We start from the raw sequence: 26,964 nt of genomic DNA, 5'->3' as shown, positions 1-26,964 counted from the left end.
CAACTCTCCTTTCTCCTCTACCCCCAACCCCTGGCAACCACTTTTCTACTTTCTGTCACTATGAATTTGACTACTCTAGATACCTCATGTGAGTGGAATCATTCAGTTCTTGCCTTTTTGTGAATGGCTTATTTCACTCAGTGTAATATCCTCCAGGTTCATCCGTGTTGTGGCACATGAAAGGATCTCCTTCCTTTTTAAGGCTGAAGAACATTCCATTGCATGTATATTTGACATTTTGTTGATTCATCCATTGATGGACATTTGGATTGTTTCTACCTTTGATTATTGTGAATAATGCTGGTAGGACCAAGAAGGTACAAATATCTCTTTCAGACCCCGCTTTCAGTTTTTTAGATTTATACCCCAAAGTGGGATTGTTGAATCAAATGGAGAATTTTTCAATCTATTTTTAGTTTTTCACAGAGTACGGGAGAGCTTTTATTGAAATCATTGTCTAGAAAGTTTGGACTTTTCAGAGCTTTTTACAAATAACTAGGTAGATGTTTTTGTAATATTTATTTGGAAATTTGATTATAAAATGAAGGCAAAGTGTACGAATGAACCCTAAGTCTGGGCATGGTCTCTTCTTTTTGCCACAAATCTCTGCACTAGTTTGCAGTTTTAGAATGAGAGGCTATTGTAGGTTGCATTTAATTGATTTTAGTTCTTGCTAAATAAACATCACTCAGCTTTTCCATGCTTCTTTTCTAACCTGCCGGTAAAGGCATGAGCTCCACATAGTAATGAAATGTAATATTAATCCCTTCTGGCTAATCTTTGTACTCATTCTTCCTTTTTTGTATGTTTGAATGTACTTGCTATATCATTTAAATTTCAGTTTCCTAAAAACTGTTCAGAGCTTATTATCAGTTTTGTTGTGTTCTATATGTACATATTAGGTCTGTTTACATTACAATAAACTTGCCACATTTGTATATGGTTTATGCTCTGATTATCTTAAAGTCTGTAATAAATCAGCATCATCATTATCAAAATGTATTTATTATATGTGTAATTGTGCATGACATTGCATTCAGTTTCCAGATACGAACTGTGTCCATGTTGTAACTCAAGAAGAAACTGCCTTTTCTTTTTTTGTTTTTATAAATCATTGACTTTGGTGTTCTTTTTTCTCATGGAGCTTACTGGCAAAACACCAATGGACTTACCCACTTTTTTTTTTAACATTTTATTTATTTATTTGAGAGAGATAGAGAGAGCACAAGCAGAGGGGAGGGGAAGAGGGAGAAGCAGACTCCCCGCCAAGCAGGGAGCCCAGTGTGGGACTCGATCCCAGGACCCTGGGATCATGACCTGAGCTAAAGGCAGATGCTTAACTGACTGAGCCACCCAGGTGCCCGATTGACCATTTTTTAGCTTCAATCAGATTTATTTCTATCTATTCTGTATATTAATTTATGAAGTAATTGATATAGCTGGAGAAAATGTTACATAAATGACATAATTAAAAGAACTCAAACTTTCATTTGTGTAGATGTAGTTGAAGAGGTATAATTATAATTAACACCAATAGATTCATTGTGCTCTCATTGTAATTAGATCTAATGCAGTTAAACTGAAAAATGTAAAGATCATTGAGGTCATTGATAATATATCTAGGAGTGTTGTAAAATGACAATGCATTTCTAAATATCATAAATTCATATATATGAGGTACATTTTATTTTCTAGACAGTTGAACAACTGTGGCATTTACTTTGTGAAAATACAGTATAAGGTTCTGTTGAGTTACCCCTAACACAAAATGCATGATATTTAATATGTAAGTAATTCATAATTCATAAATAGGTACCAGTAGAATTAATCTTAAAACTGGCCATTTTTGTGCATTTTATCCATGAAATATTTACACTTTATCATTTAAAATATTTAAACCTCTAATTTTTTACTAAGTAACCAGCAAATATACAGGTACTTTAAATTAAAATTTAAAGAGATCTATTATATACCTGTTAAAAGAACAGAGTGAGTTTTATGTACAGGGAAATATCCATTATCCTATTTCTTTTTAACCACTGAAGAAATACAGATTTTTTGGTTTCATTTTTGGTAGTGTCTATCTTGTTTACATCCTTGTTAATATAGTAATTTTTGAAAGCCATTATCTCCTCAAAATAATAATTAAAAAACCCTTTCTAATTAGCCGCCTTATTTTCTATTCTAGTATGGCTTATAATATAAACCAATTTTATTTTTCTTAGTTGACCTATGAAAAGCAGCTTCTTTCTTTATTGTATATTCTCACTTCCTTTCTTCTTCTAATTCATTCTTTTTCCCTTTTCTTCCAAAATGATTCCTGAGTTAGGAGCAGTTCATTCTGTGCTGCTCAGGTAGGTGAGGAGAACTTGCTGAGAGCTTTTGCTATTTTCTACAGTTTGTCACTAGTTCAGTGTTGCTTATTCTTTTATCAAGTCTATACCTGGAGAGTCTGGGATATTATTTTATGTGTCCCCTTGACCGGAGAAAGGCCTTTGGCCATCTGGACATGTTCTCCTATTGATAGAGAACTCTGATTTTGAAAGGAGTGTATTAAAGGCTGAGAGAAGACAGCATATAATATAGCTGGGCAGATTGGCCTTGTCATCCCTGGTGACTAAGTTGTTAGTGTCACTGCTTGCTCTCCCAGGCCACCTCTCCATTTAAACAGCTGTAGTCTTAAAAATATGCTTTAAAAATGAGATACTTTTTATAGTGAACATTTTCCCATTCTTTCCCCAAATTCCACACACAAAGAGAATACGTTTTTAGGAAAAAAACAAGATTTGTATATCAAACCCAATGAGTACCTACTGACGGTATAATTTAAAATGATAACCTTCACTTCCCCACTTCTCATACTTCTCATGTTGTTTCACTTTATATTTTTCCAGAGAATTTATTGGTTGCTAATATTTTATGATTTCATGATTTATCCTGTTTGCTATCCCTTTGCTCTCTATCCCTCGGTAGCATGTAAGGTCCAGGAGGGTGAGGCTCTGTTATTTTGCTAAAGGATGCACACCAAGCAGTGAGGAGAGTGCCTAGCATAGAATAGGCACTGAGTATTTGTTGAAGGAGTGAATGAGTCCTGATTTGTGGTTGGGAAAAGGGAAGCAGGAAATGGAGTAATTAGTTCTGATCTAATCTGTCCTTCAAACTCTGTTGTTTTCTATTTGTCCTTATGCTATCTAATTTGAAGATTATCATTTGTAATGTATTGACAAATCATGAAATGGATTCTTCAAGGGGCGCCTGGATGGCTCAGTCATTAAGTATCTGCCTTCGGCTCAGGTCATGATCCCAGGGTCCTGGGATCCAGCCCCACATCGGGCTCCCTGCTCCGCGGGGAGCCTGCTTCTCCCTCTCCCACTCCCCCTGCTTGTGTTCCCTCTCTCACTGTCTCTCTCTCTCTGTCAAAAAATAAATAAATAAATAAAAAGAAATAGATTTTTGAACCAACTGTACCAGCAGTTTCGTCCAATCAGGTCATGGTTCCATGGAATGAATGTACTCTCTGACATTCATTTTTTTTTTTTTAAATACAGAATTCCATAAATTAGTGAATTATATGTTGAATGTGAGTTGACAAGATGTGATACTTTTCACCGTTTATTAATTTTAGATGCCTGTGTTTTCTAGCTTTAAATATCTAATAAGTAGTTAACTTATTAAGAATTTGGGGCTGATACCCATTTTCTGTGGGAAAAAAGTAAGAATTTTATTTAGAAATTGTTTTATAATTTGAAAAAATTTGTAAATTTTGGTTTGTTGTTTTTAGAAGTTTGGAGCCAAAACATAGGTCCATGAACATGAAGTTCTTCATAAAGTTTTATAGCCCTGAACTTTTATTTGCAATTAGTTGCTTAAGGAAAGAGATTGAGTTCTTGCAGGTTATATGGGTTAAGAGGAGTGTGTTGGGGTAAGTGGGGTCACCTGAACAGCCATATTACCTTGAGAAAGGAATAGGCAGTGCTGATTCTACATACAGTAGTCTATCTACAGCTATGCTGACTATGGGTAAAGAATTTCATAGCCTAGGAAGTATGTAATTTTATATTATCAAATTTTCCTTTAGAAAGAGATTTAAAACTTTAAACAGTGCAATATTTATCAACAGAATTTGAATCAAGCTTCTCTGTGACTAAGATAACAGTTTTATTGATGAACTATCAGCAATTTTTATGTTTCAGAGCAAATTATACATTGCTTATAGAACATCTCGTCCAGATTTTTAATGATAATTTTAAGTTTGGATTTTTTAAACTCTTTTTTCCAAAGGATTACAACTTGCATTCTAATTTTTTTTAAAGGCAGTTAACTTCTGTTGATTGTGATGCATGTGGATGCACTGTTCCATAGATTTTTGTCTCTCTCTCTGTCTACCAGAAAAATAGGCCCTTTATTCATGGGGCATAGATATTGCCATGCACACTCACAAGAAAAGCTCTCCTTCGGTGTCACTCATTATATGACCCTGTCAGTCCCATGGCACTGAGAACACATAATACTCTTTCTACAAAAATTGTTTTATCTATTAATTAGATGTATCTTCCCATACTTTTATTGTTGCAGATTGAAAGACATGACAACTGTGCCTATGACTACCTAGAAGTTCGAGATGGAGCCAGTGAAAATAGCCCTTTGATAGGGCGTTTCTGTGGTTATGATAAACCTGAAGATATCAGATCTACCTCCAATACCTTGTGGATGAAATTTGTTTCTGATGGAACTGTGAACAAGGCAGGGTTTGCTGCCAATTTCTTTAAAGGTAATTTGAAGTCATTTAAAGTGTGAGATTTTCTTTGTTAGGGATAAATGTGATATTTAACATTAAGTTAAGAGAGAACTACAGTAAAGTTATACTGGAAGTTAAGAATGCACTGTGCATAAGGGATATTTGAATGATTTTTAATGGTAACAGGTTATTGGTAAAATACTGGAATTTGGAACTTTGTAGCACAGGGTAAGAACTCCATTAGGATATCCTACCATCCATTTTTATGAAATACTCAAAAAGGCAAAATCCAGAAAGGGAATTTAGACAGGGAGAAAGCATTTGGAATGTAATAAACATAAGATTCGTAACCAGAAGAAGTCATTCATCAATTTATTTCCAGGTGACAGCATTTCTAAGCCACCTTATAGAGAATAATGTTCCACCACATTGGAAATAATGTATGGCCTCCTTAGCAGAATATTCTTATACCTAAAATGCCTTTTTGACAAAGAATTATTATTGATCGGCTTTAATTTTAAATTACATAACCAAATTTTAGTATATTTTCATGTCCCATATTTGGTGTGCCTTGCTGAGGTAAAAAGAACCATTTTATTTATTTATTTTTAAAGGTTTATTTATTTATTTGAGAGAGAGAGAGAGAGGGTGTGGAGGGAAGAGAGCGAGAGTCTCAAGTAGACTCCATGCTGAGCATGGAACCCAATGCAGGGCTCGATCTCAGGACCCTTAGCCAACTGCACCACACAGGCACCCCAAAAGAAAGCCATTTTAGTACAAATAACATCAAATTTGCATTTAGAAAATTCATAGGCACTTAACATTAAGTGTGTCATTGTAAAATAAGACTATGGACTCTGAGAAACAAACTGAGGGTTCTAGAGGGGAGGGGGTGGGGGATGGGTTAGTCTGGTGATGGGTATTAAAGAGGGCACGTACTGAATGGAGCACTGGGTGTTATATGCAAACACTGAATCATGGAACACTACATCAAAAACTAATGATGTAGTGTATGGTGATTAACATAACATAATAAAAAAAACTCTTTTATGGGGAGAAAAAACAGAATTTTCTCTACACTGATTTTTATAGAATAAATGATGGATTGAGTTGTGTATGTCAAAATTTACTGTGATTAATAGCCCAACACTTTCGTTATTTAAAGAACAGTATAATGGATTTTCCCTGAGAATTACTTAGGTATTCACCGTATGATTTGAAAGGCAGAGAACCCTGGTACTTTTACTAGATGCATTTGAAATATTTATTAAAATGTACATCTACATGCATTAGTTCTGTAGTATTTTATAGTAGAAGAAACATACCATCAAGAGTCCCCTCTGTGATGCTTATATATTTGGTTATTAAAAATGTTTGGAGTTTGGCCAGTGCAGAATTTCTCCAGAGAATATTGTTTGCTATTTTCTCAACTCACACTAGGTTATTCATGGGGATTGAGATTAGGGAATACATTGTCATATATGTTGTTATTTAATAGCATATATTTTTCATACATATTTATTTTTCATATATACTTTTTATGTTTCCACATATAATAAAATAGTGTGTTTATTTATAAAATATGGAATTTTTATATTTCCTGGATCAATATGTCTATATAAAAAATACTGAATACTTTAAATTTAAGGAGGTCCAGTAGGTTTCAGAATTTTCTTTCAGTTTATATTCACCATAAGCTGTTTCTTAATAATGGCATTTCTTTAAAAGCATTTTTCTGGATATCTAGCAAACTATACTATGAAATCAACAAGTGAAGCTGCTTTTTCAATAAGTTTTTCTATTTTATTCTGGACATTCTCTATGTTGTAAGAATTCCCTTGACCTTGAAATTAGAAAAAAAAGAAACCTCACATACCTGTCAGAGATAAGATGATCTTCAGTTGGCATTGCTATTAAGTTTTTAGTCCTTCTCTTGGTTCTTATACAATTCTTAGATTGAAGTGACGTGAATTCTGGTATGCCTTCTATCAAGGGCTTGCAAATCAATCATTCCTGCTACTTTGTTGAAGAAATCAGTTGTCTTTGTTTCATCCAGAGTTATTAAGTGTCATATTTTCAGAAAATCTTACAGCTTAGTATGTAAAACACAATACTCTATCTGGTTGTTCTCTACCCCTCGCGCCATCTTTGTAGAGGAAGATGAGTGTGCCAAACCTGACCGGGGAGCCTGTGAGCAGCGATGTCTGAACACACTGGGCAGTTATCAGTGTGCATGTGAGCCCGGCTATGAGCTGGGACCTGACAAGAGGAGCTGTGAAGGTAGGGTTGCATCTGCACGTGGAGCTCCCTGCATGAACCTGCACCCCCCAGCCCCCCGCCCCCACCACCAATGCCCCATTCTTCTTTCTTTAATACCTCTCATTCTCTTTCCCTCTGTCTGCCTCTGTCCATGCCTTTCCTCTACAGTAACCTCTTTCCTCAACTGATAAGATGCAGTTTGTAGTCATAGTTAACGTGAAACGTTGCCTGGGTGCTTGTGATAGAATCAGTCATTTGCTCCTTTGGTTACCAGGCCACCTTGTTTATTATATCTCTATTTCTATGCATTTCTCCCCCCCTTTTGCTCTCTCTATAATCTATATCATCTCTCTCTCTATTTCTATTTTTATCTCTGTCTAGATCTAGATTTTTACCCATCCATCCATCATTTATTTTTACCTTTTCTTAGCATAGTTTATGGGTACGTCTCCCTTACTAAAGTACAGAATCCTGAATCTGAATTATTTTTGTACCTCTAGCTTCTAGCACAAACATAAAGCAGGAGCTAAATGTGTTTTATTAATAAATGCTTCGTAAACAAAGAGATTTTGCTATGTTTTCTCCATTTCCTCTGCACATTCTAAGATGATATTTCTTGAAAATGTTTTGTTACCATGTCTTATGATCTCTTCCTTCAGAATTTAAAACTGCTTCTTTTTTTCCCCCTCAATTCCCCTGCTCCACTCTATTTCAGGCCCCATACTTAAGTTACAAAATAAATGGACTGATCTTCCTTCCTCTGTTTTATTCCTCCTTTACTCATAACTCTCTCAACATTATCTGCCAAAATCATCTTCATAGAACTTGTAGCAGTTTAACATTACTTATAGTTATGTATTTATTAAGTTTACTTTTGGTGGTTCCCACAAAAATGTAAATGTAAGCTCCCTGAAAATGAGCACCTTGTTCTCTACTGTATCTGTCATACAGGACATAACGGTGGCAAAGGTGGCAGACTTATTTGCTTAATGATTAAATGCCATACCCTTAACTGACCTAAATAAAAAAGTCAGAGACTCTATGTTTCTTCTTAAAAGTTTAAACTTTTCTCTTTGGCAGAAGTCTCCATTATATCTATTAAACTACTAATCTGCTCTCTGTACTAGAATAAAATAGCCACAGTTATGAAGGCAATGTAGTATCTTTATAACAGAGAACATTGTCTACCAGACAATAATAAAGTAGCATGGTGATTAGCTCTGTGCAGTGCCTAAAAATAGTTATTTTACTTTATAATAACTCACCAAAAAGTGGTAAATGTGAAAATACAGGTAGTTTTTACAATACATTTATAAATACAGTAATGTACATACATAAATAGATACACATACACACACACATACACGCACATATATATACACAAAGGCAATTAAAATTAAGAGACCAGTTACTTTAGGTAACTCTCGACTCTCTAGGAATTAATTACAAACCTTGTACAATATAGGTTCTCTTTCCTTAACTTGCTTTGGATATCCTTATTTTGCTAATTTCATTAACAATAAGGAAGAGAAGTAACATTTTAAATAGCACCCCTTTTAAATAGATCATTCAAAGGGGAAAGAAAACAGTTGTTAAGTGGAGTTTTCGAATAATAAAATGACCTATTTACTCTAGTTTATTTTGCTTACTAGCTCAGGTAACTCCAAGAGTTGCTTATCTTGGGGAAAAAGAATTTGAAGAAATAAGCAGTTAATTTTGGTCTCACTACATTGGACTATATTGTGCTTTATGCTTACCTTTCTATGAATTCTCCTAACAACCATATGGTGTAGATATTATTATACCCATTTAAAAGATAAGACAACTGACACCGGTTTTCTTTATATTGCTTCTCCAACTTTAAAGTGATCTGAAATGCTACACCCATAATTTGCTTGGGTCCAAAGCTACGAATTAACACCTTATGAATGGGATTAGATAATTAAAATAGTTGTACTAAAAACTAAGGAACAGTGACTTCAGCTTTCTAGATTTTGAAAAATTTGGAAGATGGTTGAAATTTAATGCTGAGATATTTGGTTATCAATGGAAAGGTGCTAAGAAGGGGATGACTCTGTTAGAGGAAAACCTTGTCACTTTCTTTCCTTCTAGCGGCTTGTGGCGGACTTCTTACCAAGCTTAATGGCACCATAACCACCCCAGGCTGGCCCAAGGAGTATCCTCCTAATAAAAACTGCGTGTGGCAGGTGGTTGCACCAACCCAATACAGAATTTCTATGAAGTTTGAGTTTTTTGAATTGGAGGGCAATGAAGTAAGTGAATAATAAATACAATTTTTTTCTATTGTGTTTTGGGAACCTCTGAAGACAAACTGGTAAACGGAAGGAAGGGAGGAAGGAAGGATGGAAGGAAGGAAGGAAGGGAGGGAGGGAGGGAGGGAGGAAGGAAGGAAGGAAGAATGGATTGATTTCAGTAGCACAATCATATAGATGTTACACTCTTTCTTTGCTGTACTGTTCATTTCTACAACTGCTTGTAATTCCTGTTGGCATTGGATGATATTTTAGACTATTTCTGGGAGATTGAAAATTACCCAGAAGGAGTTTTACTTAGTGTATTAATATACAGCAATTTCTTGATTTATGAAAGAACTATGAAAAAATTAGGGTAGCTTCATGTCACAGAGACTTTTCTAAAAAAAAATCAATTAGTCGGTCAAAATTAATCTCAACAAAGATGCATTTAATTGACACTATCTTTCCTTTATAAAATATAACTTATTATAATGAAGGTCCAGTTTTCTGCCAGGTGACCACATTTAAACAAGTGAAGTCATTTATTTGAGAATTCCTATGAGCTAGTGCACACACAAAATTCAAATGGAATGTCAAGCCTAGAAGTGAGAACTTTCAGAACGGTGTCCTTTGTATGATTGGTCAACATTGGCCCAATTTCAGTTTTGTTTGAGCTTTCCTACTTTCTTTTCTTTTCTTATTCTAATTTCTGTATCCTTTCTTCCAATGACTTCTGTGCTTATTTTAAAATGCACATGATTTAAAACTTCTAAGTATGAGAAAATTAACTCAAAAATTATTTTGTCTCTGATATATATCTGTTGAACACTTGTAAAAAAGTGAAAAAACAGAAATATAATATATCTATGCTCCTGAGCAATAATTGTTGGTAATATTTGTGAATTTTATACCATTATGTTGTGTCTGTATATGTATCTTTGCTTATTCCCCCCCCTACTTTTCTTTACCTCTTTTTAATGACTTTTTTTTTTCTCTTAATTCTGCCTATCATAGTCAAGGCACTTATGTGCATTTTTTTTTAGTGCTACTAATGGCTTTGAGGTAAAAAGAAATTGCTGACTTTTGTGTTTCCTTAAAGGACATTAAAGTCTAAAATGTGACCAACTTATATATTTCAGAGAATTATACAATTTCAGAGCTCAGTGGACCTTTTGAGATTCTCCTTACATCATGTGTTAAGTTTTATGATGGCAAAAGCTGCAATTTATTTCTAACATACTTTGCCCACATGAAACACCATTATCCTTTAATAATTACCTGAAATTTAGAGAAATATTGAAATGAAGAAAATATTTTTATAGCATTTTTAGAAAAGTTTTCATAGGAGCAAACTTTTTTGAATATGGTAATCTCCCTACCAGTTCTGTGATTTGACATGAACTTGGTGTTGAATGACTCCTACTCTCTCCATTTTCCCTAAAGCAGTCAGCTGTGACTGATATGACATATTGATTCATTAGCTGATAGATGTTACTAGGAAGGCTGGAAGTTTATATTCAGGAGGAAGAAGGGTCGATGGTTTTAAATAAATGGGTCATTGTATTCTGAAAGCATTTTCCCATGGTGGTGGTCTTTTTTCCTGGGAGGATCCTTGACAAACTCTCTAACATATCCCAAGTTTCTTAAACTTAGAATGATGTGAAAGGCTGTTACAAAATCCTGTGTATTTTTGTGGTTTGATGTCTTAGTTACTTAAAATAAAGGCATGAGCAAAAACTTGACTTATAGATTACTGGGTTAAGTTAAAACTTCCTTGTTTTTGTTATTATATTGATATTCAAAAAGAAAGATGACGTCAAACAACGTTCACCTCTGTAACATTCTCCTACCCTATGTCAGAGCTCTCTCTAAATAGATGTTGCAGCTGTAACAAAGTGGATAGAAGACCTTTTAAAAATTTTTCCTAGCAACATTTTGCTTATTTATCACCTAATTAATATCACAAGAACCAGTAATTTGGGTTGACATATTGCAAAGTACAGCTCATGCCCCAGGGTTCAATCATATGCATTGTTAAACCTTGCTAATTACACATTTATGTAATAAGGTCATTCATGCAAGATGTATTCTTTAGAATGTACCTTTTTGGAACTTTAGAAAAGTGTGTTATGGAAACATCTGTTAGAGGCCGTAAAATTGCTGAAGAATACCTGGCATTCACTTAGCTTCTTCCATTTTGGCGTTGTTAGTGCATTACATTTAAATCAGAATGAGTCTACTTCATTGTAGTGTAAATTCCCCTCTCCATTCCACCACATAGAGTTTTTATTTGTTTGCAATCCTGCAGCATAGCTCCAGAGTAGTTTTATAGCACCTGGCAACTCCAAGAAATTAAGAAATATCTATTTGTTTGATAAATTTGAAAGGCCAAGTGTCCTTTTTACTGTATCCTCCAGTGTCTGTCTCCTTTGAAATTTCCTAAGGGTGCTCTTCTGTTTAGAACATAGTATTTCTGGGAGGCAGCACCAGACCAAGCCAAACTCCATGTTATTTTCACTGAACTGCCACAGACGATAAGTATAATTTTGGACAAGTTATTTAGAAATTTCTGAACCTCAGTTTTCTCATCTTTACCATAGAAAAGAACGTTTCCATTGTTAATGGTTGTTTCATAGACTAAATGTATCAATTTCATGTCATTATGGTCAGCATTAAATAAGACAGTACATGACAAGTTCTTTCACAGGTCCTAGTGAAAATTTAAACATTAGTTTTTTTTTTTGAAGTCAGCAAATACTGTTCTTCTTGTAAACATCAGCAGCATCATCTCGACAAATATGCATCTCAGTTCTCCTAAACTCTATTTTGGGAAAAGATATATGCTGTAAATACATGTAAACAAGCACACATTGGTATATACATCTCTTGGAGATATTCAGAGCAAAATTCTCTAATCTGTTTCCATGCCATATGCCTCATATTTGGACTCTTTCCCTGATTTTTTTTTCTTTACCTATTAATTCCGGTTTGACTACCAGAGGAGTAAAGAGGGAAAAAACAGGATAAATTTTTCAAAAATAAATGTCAATCATCTGATACTTTAAAATCTGGTGGCTCTCATAACCATGTTTTTTCTAGGTTTGCAAATACGATTATGTGGAGATTTGGAGTGGTCTTTCCTCTGAGTCTAAGTTGCATGGCAAATTTTGTGGCGCCGAAGTGCCTGACGTGATCACGTCTCAGTTCAACAATATGAGAATTGAATTCAGATCTGACAATACTGTATCCAAGAAGGGCTTCAAGGCACATTTCTTCTCAGGTATCAGTATTCACATGCTGCATGTGCCTATCGTGGACTTTGATGGTGGATTGGCTTTCATTGTTATCTACTCTTCATAGTTTTCTGTAAATATAACTTGGAGGGACATAGAATGCATGCACATTTATCCTAGGTCTAACAATACTTTTACTTATAATTAGAATATTAATAATTGGGGACCTGATGAAATATAACTCTCAAACACTTAATAAAATCAAATATTACAAAAGCTAGTACAAATAACACAAAATTATTACAATAATATTTTCATACAGTGACTTATAAGTGTATTGGGGTAATGATACCAGACTTCCAAAAAGTGGCAGCCTGTTTCAAAATGATTTATCTTTTTTTTTGGAATACCTGATCTGATTTTAGCAACGTATTTTTTTATTCTTATTATCTAGCAAATATTTCTTATTCCTCTTATGATTACATTTTCATTTATTGATAAGCCGATATTAAAATCATACTTTGCCTCATCACTATAGAAAGGACTATAGTATGAAACCTACGTATATGGAAATTACAATTCTACTAAAAATAATAGATTATCAGGTACATTAAGCAGTTGACACTTCTGTTTGGAATTTAATATTTAGTTTAACCAACTCATAGTAAAATTTCTCTTGGCTAGAGCTGAAATTTGATAAAATGTCCCGCAAACTTAAAGAAATATGTGAAAACACCAGTGAAATTCCTTTATATTCCCAATTTTGGAATCATACCTTACTTATAAAGATATTATTCTGAAACTTCAAAACCAGACAAAATTACAATAAACCTTAGTATAGCAATCTGCCCTTCAGACTGGCAGGCAATTTAAAGCCACTGAATTCCAATTATATTTTAATATTAGGTAATTTGGATTGAGTTAATTCAAAGTCCATTTATTCCAATCCCCACGTGTTTAAAATTAATGAGATTTACAGTGCCTAGGGTTTGTTTGGGGTTTTCAATGTAATTGAAGTTAATGGTTCACAAGCTCCATTGAGGTCCAAGTCATACACAGAAGGACATTCAAAATACAAGGGATCTTGGCTCTCTTATTCTCCTTGCTTTCCTTCCCCCAGGTTTAATTGCCTTTTAAAAATTCTTCTCAGGCATTAATTTAAGACTTATGTTATTCAAAGTAGCATTTTAATATCTTATTTTGATGAAAGCAAGACATTCTTAGACTTCACTATTTTATAAATATCATATGTTGTACAAATTTTAGGTGACTTAGTGGTTAGAGATAAAGGTTTTTATTTTAGAACCACCTAAATATTTATTTTAAAAATTGAAATTATAAAGCGAATAAATCTTATCATAATATTAATAATATTATCAATCCTTTTTACTTTATCATAGTCATACATTTTATTTAATATTTACTTTTTCAAAAGATACATGCTACATACATAGTGGCAAAGTATGATTAAATTTAAAGCTACCCAGAATATTTAAAATTCACTATCTGATATTATTGGTTAGGAAAAACTTTCCAAATTGTAAAGATGGATTTGTGTCTTTAGAATGATACTATTGAAATATAAAGCATGCTACTTAAATTCTTACAATATAGATATGAAGGCACATAAAGAAGATGCTGTTCTCCAGCACATCCAAGTACATAGTCTATAATAGTTCTCATTATTATATTCACTTGACAGATGAAGCAGCTGAGGAGTTAAGTAAACTGCTTAGTGTCATAAAGCATTTAAACCCCCAGTTTGTCTTGGTTTATCTAAGAGCTGATCATGCCCTTTGCAAATAGCATGTTAAGTGTTACACTGAATGTATTTGTGACCTGAAAAACAACAGATATACTTTTCACTTCTTTATTAGATTAATATTTTGTTTTTGTTTTTTTTTAAGATTTTATTTATTTATTTGACAGGGAGAGACAGCAAGAGAGGGAACACAAGCAGGGGGAGCTGGAGAGGGAGAAGCAGGCTCCTTGCTGAGCAGGGAATCCGATGTGGGGCTTGATCCCAGGACCCTGGGATCATGACCTGAGCCGAAGGCAGAGGCTTAACCGACTGAGTCACCCAGGCACCCCTAGATTAATATTTTATAAAGTCCAAGATAATTAGCATTAAGTGTAAACTTCAAGGGGTTTCTTTTTGATGCATTGAAAAATATCAGCAGTTTGTCAGATTCATATTTAAAATACTGTGGTTCTGGATGAGTATTAAATTTATTTTACATTTAATTTCCTAGGAGTTCCTGTTAGTGGGGAAGATGTTTGCTCAGGAAAGGGAAGACAAAAACATTATAATAAAGAGCTGGTGTGGTACTATCAAGAGATGACAACAAATTCAGACTTAGTTTACCTGATGTCCTTATGATCATCATACAAAATTATAATTACAAAAGATTACCTATTTTAATAGATAGGCTCTATTCACACTGAAAATGTTATCTTAGAGATCTAATAATGCTTTAAAGGTAATAATATATAATTATGTGTTCAAAGTCAAATAATTCATTATATTTATTAGAAAGTAGACATGTAAACCATGGGGATATTGTATTTCGCAAACAAAATTAAAGGATTTTTTTGTTTGTTAAAATTTACTCTTGGGGGATTTGACAAAATACATCATTGGGTTTATTGTGACAAACTCTTTAGAAAGAAATTTAGCACAGGAATTAAGAGTCATTACAATGACTATTCTAGTTTCTTCAGAAATCTTATTCTTGAGACACATTTATAAAGAAATGTTTCAAAAGCTGGAAGAAGGATTTCAATATACTATTATAGTGATAGAAATTTGAAACAACCTAATGGTATGACAGGGGGAAAATGGTAAATAAATTAGAACAAGTACACTTTGTGGACTTTTCTACACCATAAAGATGGTTTAATGATTCTGTGATGTAAAAAGTTGTATATGATAAAATATTAATGGAAGTCTAGGTATGGAACTATCTGCACACTGTGCATACAGCTAAGCATGTGGTGGGAACAAACCTGAAAGTTGCTATATAAAAATACCAAGAATGTGTACTAAGGTAGGAAGATGGTACTTTATAGTTTTTCTCCAACTTCTCTCAGTTTTCAATTTAAATACAAAAATAACTTTAATTCATTAGTTAATTTTTGAGAGAGAGTGTGTGAGTGGGTGTGTGTGGGTAGAAGGAAAAGGGAGAGAGAGAATCTTAAGCAGGTTCCACACTCAGCACAGAGCCTGACACAGGGCTCCATCTCAAGACCCTGAGATCAGGACCTGAGCCGAAATCAAGAGTCAGACTCTTAACCGACTGAGCCACCCAGGTGCCTCTAAAATAACTTTAGAAGAAAAACACATACCATATTTCTGTTACCCCAAATATTTCTAGATTTGTAAACATTACCTAATAGACTTTGATCTTTGAGAGTGAAGAAACTTTTAAAGTTATCTCTTTTATTAATTAGTTAATAAATATTAATAGAGGTTAATAATCTTAACTCAAGTATTTTGTGTTGAGTTAAGTTTAATAATTTTAACTTTATAGTTATTTAATAAGATTATCTTAGTATAGACAGTTGAATAAATGTGTTACTGTAGTGTGTATGTTAATCAAGCGATACCTTATGAAGACTGAGTCTTAAATGCTTCTATTTGTAATCTGTGTTCTAAAGATTGCAGAAGTGGTTGTGAATTTATGAAAACATGATAAGGAATATAACATGTTCAGCTTTTTTTTCCACAGTCCTGTGCCAGGAACAATTACCAAGGATTTAATAAAAAGAAGAAATAATATTTGATAATAGGTGATTCCATATTATTTGGAAAGGAAAGTTATTAAAAAATAATTCTAACCTTCTTGCAGCTCAGTGATACATCAAGAAAAAAGACACATGAAAATATATTAAATTTTTGGGGGGCTCCTGGGTGGCTCATTTGGTTAAGCGACTGCCTTCGGCTCAGGTCATGATCTTGGAGTCCTGGGATGGAGTCCCGCATCGCATCGGGCTCCCAGCTCAGCAGGGAGTCTGCTTCTCCCTCTGACCCTCCCTCCCCATGTGCTTTCCCTCTCTCTCTCATTCTCTCTCTCTCAAAATAAATAAATAAAATCTTTTTAAAAAAGAAAATATATTTAGATTTTAATGTGTACTGTGAAATAAAACATTTATAGCATCATTTCCAAATATAAATATTTAATAAAATAATCAAATATAGATTCTAGTTATTTTTGTACATAGCTTTTCATTTTAAATAAGCACTTTATAGACCTAAGAAATGGGATCAGAAGAATGACTCTTGGATGTCGAATTCTGTCACTTCAGTATTTATAAAAAAATAAGAACCATCACAATAAATTCTGATTTAAAATCTTAACAATAACATAATAAAATCTTTCATTAGACATGGAAAATGCTATAGCTTGAACATTTAGAAGTTATTGTATTATACAACAGGAAGTCCACAAGGCCCACTACAAAAATCAAAGTGTCATATACTGTACTGATTTTAGGATATATTTAAAAAACAATATAATGAAGTAATATGAAAGCAAATAAGGAAATTAGGATAATCAAAGTAAAGCTATTCAGACATGATATAAAACTGTATCTGTTCAGTTTTTTAGCTACACTGGAAACAGCATAAGCATTTTCTAGAAGATAGTCTGGTCCAACAATATATTACTGTTACGTTTTTGAACTGAATGAGGTTTGTTTTTCTGTTAACACTAATCACTTACTTTACATAATAGTAAAACCAAACAATTTTGTATGATTGTGGATTTGAACACAAGTATGCAAATCTGCACAGGTACATGTGATACAGCTTATTTATTTTAAATGGTTAAGCAAGGTTAACGGTATTCTACTCAGAACAAAGTATTTTTATTTAAATGGGCCAAAATTAAAGGAAATATTAGTAGGATTTTATGCATGTAAAAAATGGCAATATTTGTCAAACTTGTTTTTTTAAAAATTTAATTCTAGCATTCATTATTTGAAAAAAATGTAACACATGACTTCAGCAATGAGAGTTGAACATTCTGTCTTCCTTAAACAACCATGGATTGGTAAGAGTTAAATTAGAGTGAATATTAGAGAATTTGGAGACTAAACCTCATTTAAGAGCAGTGTCTCTCACAGATCTGCTACTGGAGGACCTGGTGAGTTGCTCAGTGGTAAAAATGGAATAAAACCCACCTTTCCTGACTCCCAGTTTATTTCTGTCTGTAACAAATACAGGAGTCAGATTAAATGATCTGTGTGATTTTTGTACCTCAAATTCACATGATTTCAGCAGACATGCTCTTCATCTGACCCGTCTTTTGTTGTGTGCAGTTACTTGCTTACATTATTCCTACTGTATACCATCTCTTTAATGGAATGCTTGTAGATACTGTTAGAAGAAATCCAGCCCCATATTATTCTAAGAAAACTGTAAATGTTAATGTGATTAATTTCAAATAATTAAACAAAACTTTCTTATGATTTTGACAAGTTTTCCTTATTAATGGTTTTGAAATATTTCCACATTTTGGAAAGAGCAAATTGTCTTTGTTGTAGCTCTTGGAGGAGTTTATTAGTGCTGGTTTTTTTTCCTCAAGTTTTTATTTAATTCCAGTTAGTTAACATACAGTGTAACATTAGTTTATTAGTGCTGTTTTGAAGAGGATTATTTATTGTTAGGTTTGTGTTCAAACTTGCATGTGCCACGTATATATATGCTCACACACGCATGGGAGTGTGTGTGTGTGTGCATGCAGGAGTGTGAGTGGGTCTGTTCATTTTATCTTTTGCCATTTCTTGTGAGTATATCTGTCATATATGTTTCTTTTCTGGTGCATGGACCCTTTACTTTCTTTTTCCTACAGATAAAGAAGCTTTCTGCAAAGAAAAAATTTTTATTTTTGAATCTTGCAAGAATTTGATACAGGTTGCCACTTCAGTTCCATCCAGTATGTATTATGCATAGACTGATGGCTTCTGATAGTCTCAGAGATACTCTGCAGGCCTCTGATGGGAAAATGCCACCTCCTTCTTTCCTAATAATGGATCTTTCCTTTATCAAACATGAAGCAATGGAAAGCATATATGTCCATTCCAAAGAAGGAGGCTAATTTCCATCTGCAGAAAATAAATGTTTTATTTCTACTCAGCAAAACATTTGTTTCTCTCACTAATAAAAACTATTCTTAAACTTTTGTGCCTACAGTATGAAAATACTGGAAAATTTCAAATGAATTATTGATAGAATTCTCAAATATTAAATTTATTATGCAGACATTCTAAGGAATAGTTAAGACTGCAACATCCACTGTTCTCTCTTTTGGATTTTCATTGTTCAAAATATCTGTAGTTTGCATGTCCTAAGAGGAAAAAGGGAAAGAAAATGAAAACATAAACATGTTTGCTAATAGCTTTTTTCTCTAGTTTGATGACTTTCATTCATAAGAAGTCCAGAATATGCGTGTGGACTTTGTCTTTTGTGATGTTGCTATTTCTCATCAACAGATCATCAGAAATCAATTCACTTTAAATAGAATAGTTTATTTACTTTTATTAAAACAAGTATCTAAAAAATAAAATAAATATTTTTAAAATAACTACACTGTATTCACTGCTCCCTAGGTGACTTAAAATATTAATTGAAATAAATAGCTTTCTTTGTCTGCATGATGTAAATTGTGTGCATAATTTTAAGTATTCCAATATTTACTGAAATTTTCTCTTCTCATATGATTATTTGACACGTGGAGGCACAGTTTTATATGTTACTTTGCTGGGCATGATAACTTTCCTCTGTTGCTTTTAGTTGCTGTTTGCATTAGTCCAGTTTTGAATTTTAGATAAACCCTAGATTAATATGTGTATAGAATATACATATCCTAGTAGTGTATTGTGATTATTCTTAATTTTCATGTGACATTGATTATATTAGGCACCGTCAGATGTGGAGATGAAGGAAGGAAACACCAGTCAAAGGGGAAAATAGTCCTATAGATACTTGGACAATCATTATTTTTCTCCCCCCCCTTCTTTTTCCTCTAAAGATTATCTTAAAATTATCAATTATTTTTCCCAAACAACATAAATATGAATTATTAGCTACAAAAAAACTACTATGTAATGTAATCAATTTCACTTTCAACTTTATTTCTCTTTAGTTACCATTACCACAGCTATTGTGGTAATATTATGTTCTAATATTATTCTATCATAATACATTCTGCCAAATCTAAAGAAAATAATTCTTCCTAGAAATATAATCTAGTGGCTTGAGAGTGCCACTAGAATGAAGTTTAAATGTTAGAAATATTTTATGCACTGGAATTGCCTTGATTATAAAATAACTATGGACTTAAAAATGCATGAATAATAACTTGTGTTCATGTTTGTATTTTAACATTTTTATATTGCTCATGAATGGCAATCCAAACAGGTCCAGAAACAGGTCCAGATAAAAGGATGATTTCCGGCAGTCCCTGCCACCATTGGTTCACTGAGCACTTAATCTGTTTACCAGTCAATTGCAAATGTGAACTCATTTTCTATAAACTAAATGGCTTATAGTTGTTAGATTTCCAGTGAATTCCCAAAAGTCTGATTGACCTATAGTACAACTAAAGTTCAGTCTCTCAGGTGTTAAGATCATCAAACATTCATTATATAAACATTTTCATAGGAAATATATAACTATTTCAGTGTAAGTAATTCTGGCACCAGAAATTTTAAATTGGTTATTTCCATTTAACAAAGAAAGTCTATTTCTACATCCGCTCACGAGGATATATTTTTTTCCGAAGCATCTCAACTAAAGTGTCTCTGGAAAGGTACATTAATAAATTTAGTTAATTAATAAATTAACAAATATAAATCATTTACTGCTTGACTGTCTGAATTGGAAAATACAAGTGGCTGACTCCATCAGGGTAAGAAGTTATGACCTACCATCCACCTGTTTTGCATAAGTCATCCATAACTCATAAACTGTAGTTTTCACTGTTGACACAATTAAGGGAACAGGGCTTTGAAATGATTATAAATCACTCTAAGATTAATTTTTCAAGGCTAATTCTGTATTCTGATTTCTTATACATGTTGAGAATGGTTTCTTTATTTCTTATACTTTTAGAGAACGGTTTTCTTTATTCTACTTTTATTGTGCTTAAGCTACATAGTAAATAATAAAAGTGTAATGGAGGTGTTAAAGATAGAGAACACATAAATCACAGATGTATCGATTCTGATATATCCTTTTGAACTTTGGGACTGCCTGTATGCATTTGGAGTATTCTGATATTGCCAATACACGAATATATCCCAGAAGCATGTGTGTGCTGTGTCGTGTAATCAATCTCCAAAAATGGGAAAACAGATGCATCCTTAAAAATTACTATCAGATTCTTCTATAAAAATGCTTTTCCCAAACCCATTTCCATAGAGCGAATATTGATTTGATAAAAAGGCAAAAATAGCTTTAGCTATCTGTGTGCCACTGTGAGCTCACAAATTGTCACTTGAAAAATAAGTTGACAGTATAAATTTTTGAATTCAGCCAACCTCTGATAATGACTGTCATGTGTCCTTTTTGTTCTCTATGCTGTGGGAGTGATGAAAGTCTGAGTGATGTGTCATCATCTATGTGTGTCAGGAGCAATCTGCCAGTTTTGACTTTAATGGACAAGCCAGCCATGGAATGACAGCTGAGTGACATAGTATGGTGGCTGATGCCTCTCACTGGATTCACTGCCTGCTAATCTCGTTTGGCTTTTTTCCCTGTAGTGAAGTTGTTGGCTATTTCTTAAAGCTCATATTTCCTATTCTAACCTTTACTTCTAGCACACTAAAAGCCTTTTCAGGGAATTACTTATTAATAAACTGGTCTGCTGGAGTAGATTTGTTTCAAATATGTAAATTAAGTTACTTCTTTAGGATAATCTAATGATGCCTTTTTCTGTCTTGAATGGTGATGAAGTGTTCAGATTCATTAATGCTAACCATAACAGCAAAGTTAACAACAACAACAAAAAAATCAACTGCAGTAGTCATACTGAGTGATTTTTTTTTTTTAAGTTATTATACACAAATTTTGGAACCTTGTTTAGCCTCTGTCTCTACACCATGGCTAATATATTGAAGGATTTCCCTCTACTTTGCAGTTCTGCATTTATTCAAACTACCCACAATTTTAAATTTATTTTTAAAAATTGGCAATAAATGTCTAGGATTAGTTGGAAAAAGATTCATTCATTTCCTCTCTCCTACTCAAAACTCCTACTCCAACATAGGAGTGAAAGAGGCTACAAGTTTTCTTCCTATAGTCAACAGTCTTAGAAACTCAGTTCATGGTACAAGGCTCCAAGCTAAACAAGGAATGGGTAAAACTAAGACACTATAAATTTGGGGGCTTTTGTTTTATGTTGGGAACAAAGAAAGCTGTGACTTAGTTTACCCTTTGCCAGTGCTAACCACAGCTGAAAGAGTTTCCTTTGATATCCTTTGTTTCTAAAGCTACTTACTAAACTGTGGGGTTATCTTTTTGCTAGACAAAGACGAATGCTCTAAGGATAATGGTGGGTGTCAACATGAATGTGTCAACACAATGGGAAGCTACATGTGTCAGTGCCGTAATGGATTTGTGCTGCATGAAAATAAACATGACTGCAAGGAAGGTATGAAAGAGTGTTCTTTTCTTGACAACATCTAGAATTGCATGTAGTTTCGGTAAAGCACTGCTTCCAAGTAGAGTTAATCATATCAATGAGTGATATCATTGTTGACTATTCAAATGTCAAAAAAAAATATGTGCAGCGTTCAGAGATACAAGGCATACTATTGGAAACCTCATAATACCTAAAGGTTCTGCACTTCACACATGGGTGACATTAGAATAACTTTGTGTAACAGACATCGGAGTGGCTATGATGCCATCTGGCAGCCAGAAAAGCACCACATTATCCCCAGGTTCTTGTAGCACAGACCCTATGACAGTCTCCATATTTAAACTTGACTTCTGCTAAATGTTTTGCATTTGGTTTAATTTCCCTCCCCAGAATATCTCATATATATGCTACATGAGTGATGGCACTTTAAATACCAAGAGTATCAAACTCAAATGCCTACCAGAGGAAAGACATTTGAAAATGGTAGATACTGTGCCATTTAAAGTTCTAAGTGATGGGTTTGGCCAAAAAAAAAAAAAAAAAAAAAAAAAAAAGGAGCATTCTAATAGCACAATAGTAGGCTATCAGGTTTTGATCCCAAGGCCTTATAATATTCTGATGTTATAAAAAACAGTTATCTTTATCTCCTTAGCCTATATGAGGTAGATGGGAACAAGAAATAGTTACTCAGTTCTTATTTCATCCTTTGAGAATCTGCTCCTGAATTTTCTACTTAAATTGGATTTATGTCCATTTTGAAAGAATTACTATAGCAGATTTTATAACTTTAGTTATTAGCACATGTAGATTGGTAGGTCCCTGGCTAAAATCACAGTTAGATAGCAGCTCTTTGTATGAACATTGGATTAGTACAGGATATCCTGAACTGACTCTTGTTCCATTCACATTCTTTCAAATATTGTTACATGTCAGTTTTTTTCTATTTTTTCATTGAGCCAATGATATTGCTCAGAATCATATGCAAGCAGAATTTTTTTCCCTCTTTTAAGTTTCTTATGTGAGGATAAACCCGTGAGGACTGATATTTGTAACTTAGTACAGTATTCTGTTAAATCAACAGGCTGGGGAATAGTCATGCAGTTATGGAAGATAACTCAGAGAAAAAAGAGAGAGCTTTTGTAGAGTATGCATATACCCTGTGGCTCACAAGTAACAAATATAAATTAGATACCTTAATTCTCTGTTTATTACAGTAAATATTTTCAAGAAAGGATTTCATAGGAAGCTTGCTTTTAGATAGAACGGTATTTAGGTATCCCTACTAAAGCTCATTTTTACTGCCAGTAAAAGGTTTAGGAACTTCTTTTACCTCTGCTATTGTATGGACACCTTCTCCAATTTGGTAGCGAGCCTCTTGGCTTTGTTTTATAGGCTATTTCCAGATCCTGGAGACTCCATATTTCATATGGTAAAGCAAGGACAGGAATAATGGAACTTAGAAAACTGTTAGGATCTAGATTCTAAGACGTGCTACATGATCCTACATTGTTTGAAAGGAGCTGAATTTCTTCTCTTTTTTGTATTCCTATGCTAGGAGTCCAAATCTCCCTATGGAAAACTATCACAAGAGAAAGATCTAGTAGTAAGGAATGCAACAACAGCACATTTATGTTGGGCATCATACCCTTATTGCACAGCCCTGCAGTGTAACAGGTGTTTTGTCCATATAGTAAAGAATTGCCCCAAAGAGATTTCTTGGAAAGTATCAGAGAATTAGTTGTGTTTTAGAATGGGATACATAATACACAACAAATAATTCCCAGTCTAAACTAGGATGTGTAGGGGGCTGCTTCATCAGTTACAGAGAATGGACAGAGCCTGAGGATATTAAATATTTTTTTGACATTAAACATTTTTGAAGTGTGATATTTACAATGTAGAATAGTCTCTTTTAAGGTAAGGTAATTTTAATTGTGAAAAACCTAAAAGAAATCTCATATTAATTGAATGAAATAGTCTTCAAAATTAGTTTAGAAGCTATTTCCATGGCTAGTAGCTGTTCATTTATTTTTCCCCTTAGTGCTGCATTGTACTTTGATAAAATTAGGGATTAATTTACTTTAACAGCTAAAATTATGGTTTAGGTATTCACATCTTTACTTTAAGGGTGAGAGAAAATGTAAATACATCATCCATAAAATGGCTTAATGATGTTAATTAGCTATAAATGATGTTTCTGCTAATGGAAAAATATGAATTGAAAATGGCATTGATTATCATTTGTGACATTGCATTAAGTATTTTGCACATGCCAAGTGTTAATATCCTCGATTGTCAATATATGTTGCTCTGTTAAAATCTGAGCTTTCAGATCCAGCAATTTAAACTAGTCCATTTTCTTTTAGGCATTTATCTAATTCATTGTAAACACTTAATTTCATGTGAGCAAAAAAACAAACATTGCCTGATTATGATCTACAACATGTTTGCCAAAGCAGATGACTATGATAACAGAGACCGGAGTGGTGATTAGTTAGTATTCAGGAAAATCTTTCAGCAGCATAGGCAGCAAATAGGCTACTTTCTTGCTAAACCAATCCCGGGCTAGATTTCCATACTAATTGATATTATTGTTACTGGCACAGCTGAGTGTGAACAGAAGATCCACAGTCCAAGTGGCTTCATCACCAGCCCCAACTGGCCAGACAAGTACCCAAGCAGGAAGGAATGCACATGGGAAATCAGTACCACTCCTGGCCACCGAATCAAATTAGTAAGTGAGCTTGTCCTTCTTTCTGTTAAACTGACTGCCCTTGTCTTTCATGGCCAGCACATGGAAATAAAGTGAATGTTTATTTAATTGAATTGAATTAGTGGGCAGCTGGAAAAGATTTTCTTTCTTATGCTTTCCTACTTACACTAAACAAATCCCTGATTTCCTAGATCAAGATGACAGTAAGGGCAGCTGTGCAGTTCTCATACAGTGTACTTATCCCAGATGCTTTAAAGGCATTATCAAAGTTGCTGCAAAACAATAGGCTCTCCTTCCTAACATGTTATTGGTCATAATGTTTCCAAGTGGGGAAAATAAAGGAAGGAACAAAAAAATCATCCGAAATCCAGCAAGAAAGAAATAAAATAACTATTCATATAAAGAGAGCACAGTACTGGTTGTGTCAATTCTATATACCTAAATATATCTGCATGTATTTTTTATAAAACAATGTTGTCTTGTAACGACAAGTCATTTTTGCATAACATAGTTGCCTTCCTTAGACGGTTACTGGTATCTTTAGACTTCCCCTAAATTCACATATGAATGTAATGTTTGTCCTTCCTCCTGTGTTCTTTGTCTTGCATTCTGTCCTGATCATATGGTAATATATATTAAGTTTCATTATAGCCTACAGAGTACTTGAAGAGTATAATGTAAGGAAATAATCATAAGAATATAGAAATTTTAACAATTTCCCATAACATGCTGTTGTCAAAAGCAGGAGGGAATGCCAACCAGCAAGGCTCAGGATAGTCTAGTGGCACCATAATAAAGGACAAGACATTGTCTTGAGAAAGAGGCTACCAGTCTACATATGGTAGCTTACTGGACCAGTCCAGCCATAAGGTTAATTTTAAAACTTTGTTTTTAAACTTTCTTTTCAGTGAATTTGATGGGGTGGGGGAGAAGCATTACTTATATGTGGCATTATAATAATAAAATTAGAGAATGTCACCAAGATGTTCATAGCCATCTTACAGAGTTTCTTGCAATCACTGTATTTGTAAAATATCAGTAAATGACTTTCCAAACAGAGACATCAACTTATTTCAGCCACTCTTCGGAAGGATGCTAGGTGGTAAGATGACAGTATTGTGGGAACAGGATTATTTGCCTGTCCTGTCCAAGGTCCTGATTGAGAGGACCATTCTGAAGCTTACGGGCTGCATTTTTTTCAGCATGGCAGTTAGCTAAAGAAATTGGAAAAATAGATTTTCTGAAGACAATGTGTTTTGTAGATCCACATTTTGTCTGCATTACATTCCTTCTGTCTGAAGACAGATTCCTTCTATATTTTGTGTAGGGTATGTCTGTGCAGTACCACTATTTAAAGATATTTTCATTGGGTATAAAATTCTAGGATGACAATTTTATTTTCTCGTCTATACTTTAAACACTGACTCCATTATTTTTTGGCTTTCATGGTTTCTCATAAGCCTGTTATAAATCTTATATTTATTCCTTTTTTTCCTATTGTTATCTTCAACTTTTTTTTATCAGAAGTTTGAATATAATGTACCTATGTGTGTGTGTTTAGAAATTTTGTGGGATTTATTCTTCTCAAAATTCTCTGAATTTCTTGCATCCATATTATGATGTTTGTTAGAAATTTCTGAAAATTCTCTGCCATTATTTCTCCACAAAATTCTTTTTTACTATTGTCTCTCCTTTCCTTCTGAGATTCAAACTACACATATGCTAGATTGTTTTATATTATACCATAACTCTTGGATGCTCTGTTAATTTTTTGTCACTCTTCTTGAGTCTAAGTTTGCATAAATTTCTTTGGACCTATCTTCAAGTTCAGTGATTGTTTCTTTGGCTGTCTTGAGTCTCCTTGATGAACTTATTAACACATTCTTTATTCCTCTTACCATGTTTTTTATTTCTAGCATGTTCATTTGATTCATTATTATAACTTTCATGTTCATTAATTTGCTTAGGTTGCCACAACAAAATACCATAGACTGAGTGGCTAAAACAAAAACAAAATATTTTCTTACAGTTTTGGAGGCTAGAAGTTCAAGATCAACATGCTGTCTGGTAATGCCTCATCTCCTGGCTTGTAGATGGCTACTTTGTTGTTATATACTCACAT

At 33.7% G+C, this 26,964-nt stretch overlaps 1 protein-coding gene across 1 annotated transcript in view; it reads left to right on the top strand.

Annotated features, from left to right (window-relative positions):
* TLL1 (tolloid like 1) overlaps positions 1-26,964 on the top strand; it is a 210,150-nt gene that overhangs the window by 160,399 nt on the left and 22,787 nt on the right. The window contains exons 13-18 of the mRNA XM_035022757.1: positions 4,576-4,771; positions 6,893-7,018; positions 9,110-9,270; positions 12,352-12,532; positions 22,013-22,138; positions 24,736-24,863. Of these exons, the coding sequence (XP_034878648.1) occupies positions 4,576-4,771; positions 6,893-7,018; positions 9,110-9,270; positions 12,352-12,532; positions 22,013-22,138; positions 24,736-24,863 (918 nt within the window). The remainder of the gene's footprint in view (positions 1-4,575; positions 4,772-6,892; positions 7,019-9,109; positions 9,271-12,351; positions 12,533-22,012; positions 22,139-24,735; positions 24,864-26,964) is intronic.

This window comes from Mirounga leonina, unplaced genomic scaffold, assembly GCF_011800145.1.
Source record: "Mirounga leonina isolate KUSES-001 unplaced genomic scaffold, KU_Mleo_1.0 Mir_176, whole genome shotgun sequence".
Taxonomy (NCBI): domain Eukaryota; kingdom Metazoa; phylum Chordata; class Mammalia; order Carnivora; family Phocidae; genus Mirounga; species Mirounga leonina.
The sequence above is the reverse complement of the archived record's forward strand: the minus strand, read 5'-3'. Positions and strand labels throughout refer to the sequence as shown.